At 45.2% G+C, this 12954-nt stretch overlaps 1 protein-coding gene and 1 long non-coding RNA gene across 2 annotated transcripts; both read right to left on the bottom strand.

Moving 5' to 3' along the window:
* Positions 1-2683: 2683 nt before the first annotated feature.
* On the bottom strand, positions 2684-4450 carry LOC124683190. Its single transcript, XR_006996587.1, has 2 exons — positions 4345-4450; positions 2684-3017 (listed from the first exon to the last, which is right to left on the bottom strand). It is a non-coding gene; the product is annotated as an uncharacterized LOC124683190 (long non-coding RNA).
* Positions 4451-7315: 2865 nt separating this feature from the next.
* On the bottom strand, positions 7316-12699 carry LOC124690509 (WD repeat-containing protein 26 homolog). Its single transcript, XM_047223891.1, has 5 exons — positions 12630-12699; positions 10651-11517; positions 9639-9740; positions 8370-8999; positions 7316-7795 (listed from the first exon to the last, which is right to left on the bottom strand). The coding sequence occupies exons 2-5, from the start codon at positions 11431-11433 to the stop codon at positions 7532-7534; spliced, it is 1779 nt and encodes a 592-aa protein (XP_047079847.1). The 5' UTR covers positions 11434-11517; positions 12630-12699; the 3' UTR covers positions 7316-7531.
* Positions 12700-12954: the final 255 nt, after the last annotated feature.

The raw sequence follows: 12954 nt of genomic DNA, 5'->3' as shown, positions 1-12954 counted from the left end.
CCTATCTAGTCTCGAAAAAACAATCTACGAGAATCGAGAACAGGCGCGGCGACACTAACCAGCTACCCGAAGAGGGGAATAGCCGAATAGGGCGTAGAAACTAGAATGCGTACCTGACGGCGGCGGCTCGCAAGCAGGGCAGCCGCGGCAGGAGCCTTGCGCCGGGGAGCAGGTTCGGAGCCAGCAGACGACGGCCGCCACGCTCTGTCTGACAGTCAGGTTCAGAAAGATGCGTCGAGTTCTAGCTAGCGCCGGCACGGCAGGGAATCGCTAGTTGAAACCGCTCGGGGTAGAGACGTTACCTTGATCGGAGAAGGGCGGGCACAGCCGGTGAACACGCCGACGAGGTAGGGCCGCCGGCACACGGAGGAGGCGAAGGAGACGGGGAGTGCGCGCGTGGAGCGGACCAGCGCGGCGTGGGGCTTTGAAGTTCTTCTCGGACGAGTCGATCTGGACGGTCCCGTGCGATCCAACGGTCCACGACTAGTCTGTCGGGTCCTGGATGGCTGCGAGCTTGAGTAGCCGCCAAGACATGTGTGTTTCCTTGAATACAAATCACGAATCCAAATCGTATTGCTAGTTGCTGTGGTCCGAATACAGATGTATTTGGGTACATAAATTTCGGTCAAAAGTCAAATCAAATATATTAAAAGCCAAAATCGTACCACCGACATATATGTTTATCCTATGTTCCCTGTGAATTCAGAAACTTGGGGCATGTTTGGTATGAGTCTACCGCTTACAAGAAAAGATCTCATGATAGTCAATATGGGCCCTCGGCTCGCATGGGGTGTAGTTTTTGACTCGTTTGGTTTCCTGGGTTCATCCGCGTTATTTTATCACACGGTTTTTAAAGTAGTGTTTTACCAACGTGTATATCCCATTGTTTTCACTCATGCGCTCGATCGTCCTACTTAGACTAGCTTCCGCTCACTTTGCCTTAAACTACTCCACACACACCCTCTCTTTAAATCAATACAACCATACTTCGAATAAAAATAAGTTGTATATGAAAACGATGTGTGTCGACGATGATATGAATCAATTTCGACAATCGGTTTCGAGTATCGTCGGTCGTAAATCATAAATTTCGTGTATAAAGTTTTGAGTGAATTTGGACAAATTCGTTGCACACGCTTAACCGTTTGAAATTTGCTTTGAGAAATAGGTTCACCTCACCATTCCGCATGACTCTCGTGGTGAAAGGTTTTTGTTTCGGTGGACATAGACGGGTAGATAAATAGCTAGCTCGTATATTGTAATTTTTACATATGTGTAAGTATATTTTGGAGTACTCTGGCTCAACTTCTCACTTGTCATCTTTACGGATAACGACGTGGTGATGATATGTGAAAAGTGAGAGGTGATAATCCATGGTGGTGGCGGCATGGCGTTAGGCTTTGTGGTCAGCGACATGGGCGAAGGCACATGAGTACATGGGTGTACAATTGTACACCCATTATTTTTGGCAAAGGCTTGTATATCTATGTCCAGTTCAATATGCATTAAATAAATTAAGAGAAATATGAGTAAAACTGTGACTTTAGTGTACTTTATACACCCATTATTTATGCACTGGCACCGCCACTAGTCGGCGACGTTGCTTTGACCAGCGTGAATGGTGGTAGCAAGGCGATGTTCATCTTCGTGGTGATGTTTGTCACCGGTGGTGTCATAGTGGTGTTCGGCGATGTCGTCAGCAACGCGGTGATGCTTGTGACCGGCGTGACCGACGGTATCATGATGGTGTTCGGTGATGTCATCAGCGATGTGGTGATGCTTGTGACCGGCAGTGTCATGGTGGTATTCGACGACGTGGTGATGCTTGTGAGTTATGACCAGCGGTGTCATGGTGGCGTAAGGCGATGTGGTGATGCTTATGAGTTGTGACCAGCCATGTCATGCTGGTGTAAGTCGACGTCATGAACGGCAGAGCCATCGTGGTGTTTGGCTTCGTGATCACCGATGTGGCGTTCATGATACGTGAGATAAGATCACCATATTGTCATCAACAGGGTATGTCTTCACTATCAAGTGCAGAAAATAACTTCACGAGCTACAAAACAACATTTCTAGTACTCGTATGATCTCAGTGAGACGCATAACTCACCAAGGCTACCAAAACGCGCCCTTGTTGAATGCAGTTATGAGATGCTGCAATGTAAATTCGGCACACAGTTTTGTCGTCTCACCGGCAAAGCAAAACTGATTTCGAATACCAACACTATCCACCAAGAATTATGATTCTATATTTTCTACTACATTAGCAGACGCAATGGATGCCAGCCTAGCAAATCAAAATCAAATGCCGCATTTAGCACCCTATATTCGTTTGGACATCTGAACTAAATGCCTTAGTGGAATTGTGAAACAGATGAGTTACAATAAAAGATAATCTTCAAATCCAATTTTGCCGTTTTGTTGCTAGAGGAACAACAGAAGTACAGAGATGTCTTGCTCAACACCAGACTAAAGTCACAAAAGCCAAAGTGAAGGACAGAACAAGATCCAAATTAATATGCAGACGAGGCAGTGTATAATTAAGCAATTATAGCATCCTATTAGGAAAATGACTGTGAACAACTTAAGACACGCATAAGTGATCAGGACTTCAGCAGGGGCCACACATAAGTGATCAGCACTTCAACAGTCAGATCATTCAAATAGTAACGCACAAGGAAAGGAAGACGCAAACCAACATAGGAAATACTTGATGGCTGACTTATAAGCAGCAAATAAAAGACAAGACACCACAGAGTTCATACGGCGGCTGATTGGTCCTGATGACAAAACTCCAGACAGAACTAATAGCAACGATAACAGGCCTACTTTAGTGCAGGTTTCTGAATTAGACAATTTGACAGATGAACAATGGCACCATGCCAAGTAACTATATCAAGCCAAAGACATGGATAGCTAGCTGCAACATGGCGTCACCACCTCCCATCAGCCTACTTAGATCGCTGCCTCATCTTTCGGCGCTTCCTCTTCAGCCTCCTCATGCGCTTCTTCTTCCACTGAATCATCACAAGATTAACAAGTTAGAATGGATATCTGATGAAACAGGAGAACAAAGCAGCATATCTAAACTAACAGAAACAACGCGTAAGAAAGTAGGACACCTAAAGAAACAACAATGTAACAAACAGAAATTATGATCCAGCAGAATACTGGGCAGGCAAGGCACTTTGTTTGCAAAATAAACATTGAGCAACTCAGTGAACTTGCATAGGGTTTGCAACTTACAAGTAGTAAACGAAGTAGAGCAAGTCAGAAGAAGTAAACAGAAGAAACAACAAATAAATTAGTGGCCCTACAATGCAAGAGGTTTTGTACAAGACTGGAACATCCAAGTAGTTAACAAATTAGGGCAAATAAGAAGTAAACAAAAAAACAGTGGCCCTACTTAGAAATGAGCTTGCACAAGACTGAAACATGCATATGCTACAACTATACATGATATAATTCAGCATGGCAGATTATCAATTGCCCAATACAGTTTATCTACATCACAGTTAGAAATGGGAATTTACAAATTACTCAATACTTGGCCAAAAGAAATGTTCAATATCAAACACGGGTAGCTTGTCTAAAACATGTTCTAATGAGAATCTAGATAATACAGCATATGACGATCTGAAACCAGGTAACTTAACTAATCTTAATACAAGGATCGCCAGAGAAGAAATACTCATTTGTGAAACAGTATGTAAAGCATAAAGAACTGACAGATCTAGCACTAAAACAGAACGCAAGATCAACAGCGTGTTGCATCAAAATGCTAGTTAAGCAACCCAAGGGCTCATATCAAGTGTATTTGTTATAGAAACCGTCACCGTGGCAGGGAAACCCCAACAATACGACGACCAACGCACGTACACGCGAGCGCAGAACCACCCACGGCCGCGGCGGCAGCACAACGACGAGCAACGCGAGCACTGGTTGGGAGCAAGGGAACACGAGATACCAAGCACACACGATCCATCGTTCGATCTGACCGACCGAACTATGGTCGCAAGAGACAAAGATCATCATCATCGCCACCACCGCCGCCACCGCCGCAAGAACCGTGCGGCGGCACCTCGCGTTCCCAAATCCCATACAGCCAAGAGCTGCTCGTCACGTCGCCGCCGCGGTAGCGACGGGGTGCGCAAGCGCGAACGGCGAGATCTGCCGGCTCGCTAGGATTCCCCATGGATTCAAGCCACTCGAGCCTCTCTCTTCTAATCACAGCCCCGGACCAAGAACGGACGAAAGAACAAACACAAAACTAAGTAGAGCATGGATCCCGGCGACGAACTGGGTGAGTATCTTGGGATCAGGGTGCGGGAACTGGGAGGTTACCTTGGCCCTCATGGTCGGTCGCCTCCTCGCAAGATCTCCTTTCTCGCGTCTGCTCCTGCGGCGGCGGCGGTGTTGTGGTGGGGAGTGGGGGAAGTGGGGAGGAAGCTGGCGCTTTGGGGGACTACAAGAAGAGAAACCCTAGGAAGGTTGCTTCCAGAATATGGGCCTGGGCTTCCTGGCCCGTCTACCAAGCCTAATAAGCAAGTACGCGTATTGGGCCTTCCCCAGGACGCGAAAGTGCTATCGAAGGAAGTGCACAAACAGAATTTTCCAAGGTCTGCCTTTTGGTCATTTTTGGTTGGCAGGAATTTTGTAGGACGCTAAGGGGCGTACACAACGGTTATATCTTTTTTTTTTTGAGAAACACAGTACAAACGCAGATACTCACATACACGCGCATACACTCATCCATATGAACGTACGCACGCACACCCCTACCCCTATGAGCACCTCCGAAAGACTGAGCCAGCGAATTTTTCTCTACAAGATAGCTCTACGGGATGATGTGGCCAGTGGCGTAGCTATGAAATTTGGCCCATTTGCCCCACCAACATTTTTGTCTAAAACATGAGAACCGCTACACTTACGGGATTTTTCTCTACAAGATAGCTCTACGGGATGATGTGGCCAGTGTCGTACCTATGAAATGTGGCCCATTTGCCCCCCCCCCCCCCATGGAAACGGCCCAAGCTTCGCCACTGAATGTGTTTTAGGGTCCTTTGTTGCAAATTCATTTGCTCCTACGATTTTAGGCCAACGATGGCTCCACAAACATGGTCTAACCCTAATAATACAGTATGCTCGGTGGGAAGAAGTGCGCCACCTCGACGTGTCGTATCAATCTTGGGCTCCTCGCTGCTAAGCTTATTTGATATTTAGTGGGCCCATGTTGGGCCCCACCAACTTGATGATACAACAACTGCATAGGTGAAGCCATATGGCTCCCTTCAATACCCTGTGGAGGCGTGTTGTGTAGGTCTTCTAGCCTTATCTCTCAAAGACGGAAGATGTGGCTCCCAAATGTATCTCTCAATGACTCACCAGAGTGGTATTAGTAGTGGTGGTGGGATAATAATGGTAATCAATGCCAGTGTTTTCCCTAGTATTAGCAGCATCCTCGTGGACGCGCGTTGTCTAGGCAATGTCGTCAACGATCTTGTTGTGCCATGTCAGAAGCTTCGGTGTGTCGTATTCAGCCGTGTCTTTCAAGTAGGCAATGAAACCATTGTGGCCATCATCGGGCACGATGGCATGGCCTTTCCGTGCACCGTCGTGGCAGGCCTTGTGTCTGATTTTGTGGACGACGCGTGAGGCTGGTTGTGGTAAGTCGTCGGCGAGAGGCGAGATGTAAGATCACCACGTGGACAACAGTTGACGCTGAAACTGTGAGAGTGGTAAGTCGCCGACGATGGTTAGATGAGAGTAGGGTCACCACATGGACAATAGGTGAGGCTAAAACTGGGCTCATATGCAACCAAACAGATGGGTCTTATGAGTCTCCACTGGACCAAAAAAAGACTTCACGTGCTATCAAATGAAGTCACATGTCAGAAAAAGTCCGCTATCTCGTTTGTTGGAGGTTTTCCTAAATTGCTCCAACCAATTGATGCACATTTTCCGTGCTTCACGAAGATGTCCTAAGTTACAGCCAAATGAAGTCCACAATCTCATTTGTTGGAGGTTTTCCTAAATTGCTCCAACAAATTGATACACATCTTTCGTGTTTCGCAAAGATGTACCTAAGAGCATCTTGAGCCGTCTCCCCGGAAAGGCCCTCAGGACGCCTTTGTTTCATCTGGATAGGCGAAAACGGCTCAGTCGCTTTTCGAATCCTCGTTTTCGTCGGGATTCGCTTTCATCCATCCGGGGAGCCTAGGTCATCCCCGGCCCCCCGGGGAGCGTCCGGGGAGTCCGGAGGAAACGGAAGCGCGGGAAACACCGAGAAAACTTCCCGCGCGACTGGTGGCCCCGACTTGTCGGCGAGAAAGGCCAATTATCGTCCTCATCGGATCGTCTTCCGCGCGCTTTAAAAGCCTGCCGCCGGTCAGTCTTCACCGGACGCATAGCTTCCACGTGGCGAGTTAATGCCGGCACCTCGGTTTCACGCGCGTCGCCCTCTATTTATCGCGCAACTATCGCGTCTAGCCGCATTCACCACGCCGTCTACCTGTTCTCACCACCTCTCTCCCCAATCTCACGAGCGAACAATGGCGAACTTCGGCGACGACGCGGCGAACAAGGGTTTTGGCCGTCGCTCTCTCCACCAATGGGAGGGGAGGCTCCTGCACGCTGGCAACTCGAGCGATGATGACGACGAGGGCAACTACACGGCCTTCTACGCCATTTCGGCATGTAGATCGCTGTTATTAAATTTAGTTTTTGTTTCCATGTGGCCAAATTCAAATATATTACGAATTCAGCCTATATATGTATATATGTACGAACTCGCCTATATATGTTAAATATCTTTAAATTTCGTCTATGTTTAAACGAATTTTGCCTTGTTTTGTCTGAATTCGCCGTTATTTGTCCAAAATTTCCATCTATCCTAGGCTCGCCGCTAGGAAAAAGACCTCCCCAGCCAAACTTTACATCCATTCAGCGCTAGCGTCGGATTTCGGCCTAGGGAGCCCCAACAGCTGGAGATGCTCTAAGTTACGTGGTTCCATACTCCCCTTCTTCATGAAACATGTTGCATAAAGTCTGGTTATCAGTCAAATTGTGTAAAGTTTAACTAACTATATAGAAACAATATCAACACCACCAATCAGGGTGCTGCATATAAATGTTAATATTTTTTTAGTATACTTGGTCAAACTTTACAAATTCTGATTTTGACTACAAAATTATATTCAACGATATTTTGGGTGGGGGTATTTCTGTTCATTTCGTATTGACATGGCACGGAGGCAACCAGGAAAAATATGAAACACACTCACAGCAAGAACAATACCGCAGCCATAAGAAAAAGTAGAGCAAAGAAAAATCTATTAGACACGGAGCAAATACTATGAATTCTATCCATCTTGAATTGAGAAATAAATGTGACAGTTGATGTCGCCGGAAACCAAGCAGGTTTTGCACTCCCCCTACACGGCTACACCTGTGCTGCAGCTTTGCTTAAACTACGGTGTTCTTCCTGAGGAAGGAAAGCACAGCATTGCATGGGCTACCAAAGGAGCTACGATCATTTGCTGCGGCTCCCGTTGCACTGCTGAACGAAACCGTTGCCGTTGGCGCTACCATTCACTTGGGTCCCATTAGTACTGCTGCCATGGTCCCTATGCTTTGTGCTGGCTTTCTTCAACCCCCATATGCGAATGGTGTGATCATCGCTTGCAGATGCGAGCATATGTGGATTTGTAGGGTTCCAGCTTACACAGTTGACCGCCCCGGCGTGGCCAGAGAGGGTCTCGATAACATCTCCACTAGCTCTGTGCCATATATAGACCTGACAATTAAGGAAAAATGCACGACACTGAGTAGTCGAACTGAGCAAACCACTGGAGATTGTTGTTTTCCACTTAACTATATACACCCGTTTGTAAAAGCAAAAAAATGATCCAAACATTGTAATGCATATTCAAATGAAAACTTAACTCTATCCAGCATGCTTTGAACATCACTAGGCATGTGACAAAAACATTAACTGCACATTATTCTGAACATAAGTTGGTGGAAAATACCTAGATAAAGAAGTGCATAGTAATTAAAATATGCGGGACAGAGACAGATTTTGAAGTGCCATTTGCAAGTTTGAAACAACGTAAGAGACATCACAGAATATGTAGATCTTGTCATGTTTTGTTAGATAGAGTTAAATAGGCTTATGTGTTCAGAGCTGTTCCAATATAGTCTACAGGTTCTCCAGTAATATTGACTTGGAAGATAGCAGTGCACATGCAAATGTGCTACAGAGTCAATGACAATAGATCCTAGAATTCCGCATTTATATGCCAGTTAAGAAATAATAGAACTGGCCTGAACAACATAATTTAAGTGCATCCACAGTCAATACATCATACCTTTGAATCTTCACTTCCACTAGCAATAAAGCTCTGCTCAAATCCACCGAAGCATGACCTTATGACAAACCGGCTGCGCTTATGGCCAGTGTACTGTTTAACTAGAATGGGGTCACTCCTTATGTTCCACAAATGAATCTTCTCAGTTATAAGATTTACAAGCAAGAAATCACCATCTTCTGAAAGAGAAAATGAAGTGATTGTACAATCCTCTTCAACCAGCCTCTCCTGTTTTGTGTCCCTATTCAATAAAAGAATTGTGCAATCACTATTGATGGTTATTATAAGTTTGCCATCTTTTGCTACAGCAAAATCAGATGTTTTTGATATCCTCTGCCCTTTCCAGCAATCTGCTTGTTTACCATCTAAATCCCACAAGCAAAGACTTTGATCACTTAAGCCACACAATATTTGCTTTCCATCTGGAAACCAACCACATGACGTCGGACCAAGGCTAGGCTTTTCATAAACATGAATGCATTTGCCAGATTCAACATCCCAGCGCCGGATGGCTTCTTCCATTCCACATGTGAGAAGCTGGCAGTCGTCAGGGCTCCATGCAACCATCATCACTGGTCTCTCATGACCAGTCAATACGTGCTTCAGCAATAGTTCGCCACTTTCATCGACCTAGGAAATGAATACACATGTTACTCCAAGCAAGCAGAAGAATGATTTGCATTGCATCAACAAACAACATGATAGTAAAAAAATGTAACCTTCATCATCATCGTCAGTTAACGCACAAGTATGTGTTCTAAAGTACATATAAGCAAGAGGAAAACAAAAAATCAAGTTTATGTTCATACGAATCTCGGTGGAAATTTTACAGAGTTATGAAATTTTCGAATAGGGGGCAATATTAAGTCCATGACCACAAAAGAATTGGAACACCTTTTAGATAAGCTAAACATTCACCACATGCATAAAGGCAAAACTCCAGGGTTGTGGAGAACTGAAACCAGATGGCCATGGCACATGAGCATGGAGCAAACCTGACTAGTATTAATCAAATCTAACTGTACTAAAGCCAACGTGGTACAAATCTCAATTAGGCCCTGACGAAACTATAATAATGTAATAAAGAACTAAAGATTGCAATCCTTTATTCTGATTTTCTTCTGCACAAATAGAAAAATATTATATATGTCAAATTTCAGACATTGCGGAGCATGGGGAGAAAAAAAGTGGATGAGATTGTGCAGCTTCCAAGTAAATGAGGACAAGTCCACTTAACACCATGAAAAATATCAAAAGCCAGAAGCATACCTTCCATATGATCGCAGATTTATCATTTGACGCCGATGCTAAATACTTCCCGTTGTTTGAAAATTGGAGAAACCATACTTCGTCACTGTGTGCACACAATATCTGCAATAATTTTGCTTTTTGTGCATTAGTACAGGTGGTAAGATATGCATCTAGCAGTGTGTCATCATTCAACCCAGACCATAACATTGCATAGTTTCAGTTATTAAATTTAGGAATTTACTGCTTTACCCTAGGAATGACAGGCACATCAGGAGAGCTTGAGCTCAGCTGATAGGTTGTTTTCGTGAATAGAAAATTTGCGCCACTCACATCCCTCTTTCCCTCATATAAAAACAATAACTCCAATAATTCCTCTATGCTAATCCGAATCTGTTCTTTACTGTTTCCAACCTAAATATATATTGCAAAAATATTAAAATGCCAAGACGAGAACTAAGTCCTAGCTCAGTGGCAAGGCTAGCGAGTGCGCAGCCAGCCCACCTGGGTTCGAATCCCCATCTCGCTAATTTCGCTGGGAGGGGCGAACTTTAAACCAGGATATCATCCTAGCGTCCATCCGCGGGGAGAGTCTCATATTACCTAACAGCGTATAGCCAAAGGAGGGATCATTCCCCCGTTGGTCAACGTTTTTTAAAATGCCAAGACAGAAGGGGGGAGGAAGGATAAGAGGAGTGGGGCTGTAGAGATGTTTATATGTTATGAGAGTTGCATCAAACCTTCCTATATGCATATATAGCAACAAGTAAATTGTACTTTTGCTTCTTTGGTTAAGATGAGATAGAAAAAAGACTTCTAATGAGACATCAAATAATCTCCAAGCGATGAACCAGCAGGATACATAACGACATGAGTGGTCAAAAAAGAACAGAACATTGGCCACTACTGCTTATGTTGGTGCATAACCAATCCAGGCATCCAGCAAGTATGCAACCTTGAACTAAACACTATTCAAATAGTTAAAGATGTAATAATGCAAGCAATTAAACAGAGCATCAGCATGAGCAATTACCTGTAGTGCTCGAGATGGTATTTGATCCTTCGCACAGTGATGATCCATATATAGTGACAAACCATCAATAGAATTATGGAGATAACAGGCTTCACGTTGTACAGTAAGTGCCTGTTCAACTAAATCCTCCAACCTCCTCTCAGGTACCATAACAGTAGGGGGAAGCACCTTTTGCAATTCCTCTAGGAGCTTGAACCGTGAGTTAGAACATTCAATTCCAAGCTTTGAAAAAACAAGCACTCGCGAAGAAGAAATTATGCAACTTGACATTTCATGAACTCTTTTTCTGTTAACACCAAGGGGGGAGATTTCACTCCGTAGCATCTTTATAGCACCCATGAGATTGTCATTTCTCAAGAGTTCAAAGAATTTCTGCTCCAACAGCAAAAATGCAGCAGATTTCACAGTGTTTTCATCCAGACCAAGCGTGTTCAAGGTAACTACTGCATTGTCCCAATTTCCATCAAGCACCTGCTTTCTGAAAAGATTCACTGATTGGGAATGCAGTGTTATACCTGATTCTTCCTCAAGAACAGCTCCACTTTTTTCATATCCAAGAGTATACAGAGCTTTTGTGATTACCCTCACAAATTCGTCCCTCTTAATAATACCTTTAGAACCAATCATAACTTCTTTCCCTTGGGAAGTCCAAGGTCTAGCCATTGCACCTCCCAAAGGATTAGCGGATTTCGAATAACAGGAAGTGACTGACAAACTTGCTGGCTCTACTGAGGATGCTCTTGCGCGCTTTGACGGTGGTTCATCATCTTCAAAACCTCCCATGAAATGCCAAAGTCAGGCCATATACCTGTAGAGATAATGTTACACAAGCGATGGGAAATTGCCCCCACAGAACTCCGTAGGTTACTGCAAATAATAGCATATTGAAAGGGTCAGCTGTGAATTATCAAATGCAGCCAATAGAAACTAGCATATATCCACCACTTGACAATTAACAATACACACACCAGGCAAATTTTCATAGAAGCAACAAATACAAATAATGCAAATAACACAAGGAAGATTTTGGCAAGACACAACTTACCACTCAATCTAATCTGAGAGAACATGCTATATCACATTAGGATACAAGCTACCAGTTTAAGTAACATACACATGAGTAAATGTGAACTTATACACTTATACGCATCAACATCCCTCTCACGTGTGACGGGAAGACAAGTCAACACGCGTTTGCTACCGGTCAAAGTACACCATGGATATTTCAGTTACAACATAATATCCTAGGAAGAAAAGCATTTGTTTGACACCGGTCAAAGGGTACATCAGATATTTGAGGTGCAACTCACAGGCTTATGCTTATTATTTTATTAATCCCCATTTAAAAAGTTAACAGGAGTATAGTCAAACTTCCAGCTTGAACTATCTGATCTCTTGGCAAAGTCATAACAGCGCAAGTTTTCTTGGCAAGCTACCATATGGATTCAACAATAATTACACAATGTAGCATATTACCATCACTATATTTCGCACTGACTAACTAGTAAATCGCATTATATCTCGCTCCACCGACGCTGAGACTCTTTGTTTTAGAGAACCTACTCCACGATGAGACTCTGGCAGTAGCAGCTACTGTCTTAACCTCTTGACCGTGAGTCCTGATAACTCGTGACTACCACTGGGAAGTTGCAAATGAGCTCGATTACGAACAAAAACATGATGACGAATCAGTGCTGCAATGATTACGACCCAGTTCTGCAATCTACCCTTGTAAATCAGTGCTAACTGCTTCCTAAATTAGTTACCAGCAACCGTAAACGCGACTTGGCCTAAACACGCAAGATAACGAAGGTAAGCAGGCAGCGCTACGACGAGGTACCGATCATCTACAGAAATCCGTTCCTGGACGAGTTCACCGTACGGTACACGCGCCGCCGCAGGAACCCCCGTCCCAAACCCACACCGAGCCGCGCGTCAGAAACCAAGAGGCGAGGCAGAGAGCGGGGAAGTGCCCTCACCTCCAATCCGGCGCCCGATCCCCACCCCACGCGAGTGCACGTGGACGACGCCGAGAGCAGCCCGCCGTCGCAATCAGGCCGCCGCTGCACGTCACCGCGCCGCTCCCTCGCGCGGCCGCCGCTGCACGACAGCCGTTGCAATCGGGCCGAATCGGCCTGCAACCGCACCGAATCGAGGCGCCTTCGCCGCCCCAAATCAGAGGCCAGCCGCCGACCGCGGCGGCGAATCGAACCCGGTGAGTGCCGGCGGCAAACCCACTGGCAGACGATGCCGCCGTCCGCCGGTGCCGGCCGGGATCTTCGCCGATGGGGACGCGAGCGAATC

The sequence above is a fragment of the Lolium rigidum genome, chromosome 1, assembly GCF_022539505.1.
Source record: "Lolium rigidum isolate FL_2022 chromosome 1, APGP_CSIRO_Lrig_0.1, whole genome shotgun sequence".
NCBI classification, from domain to species: domain Eukaryota; kingdom Viridiplantae; phylum Streptophyta; class Magnoliopsida; order Poales; family Poaceae; genus Lolium; species Lolium rigidum.
Note: the sequence above shows the minus strand (reverse complement) of the source record. Positions and strands in the feature narration are given on the sequence as shown.

Excerpts from the sequence above, each read along its gene's own strand:
- LOC124690509 (XM_047223891.1), bottom strand. The coding sequence starts at position 11,433 with ATGGGAGGTTTTGAAGATGATGAACCACCGTCAAAGCGCGCAAGAGCA. Across the intron at positions 9,741-10,650 it reads TACCATCTCGAGCACTACAG|ATATTGTGTGCACACAGTGA; the intron begins GTAATTGCTCAT and ends AAATTATTGCAG. Across the intron at positions 7,796-8,369 it reads GTGGAAGTGAAGATTCAAAG|GTCTATATATGGCACAGAGC; the intron begins GTATGATGTATT and ends CTTAATTGTCAG.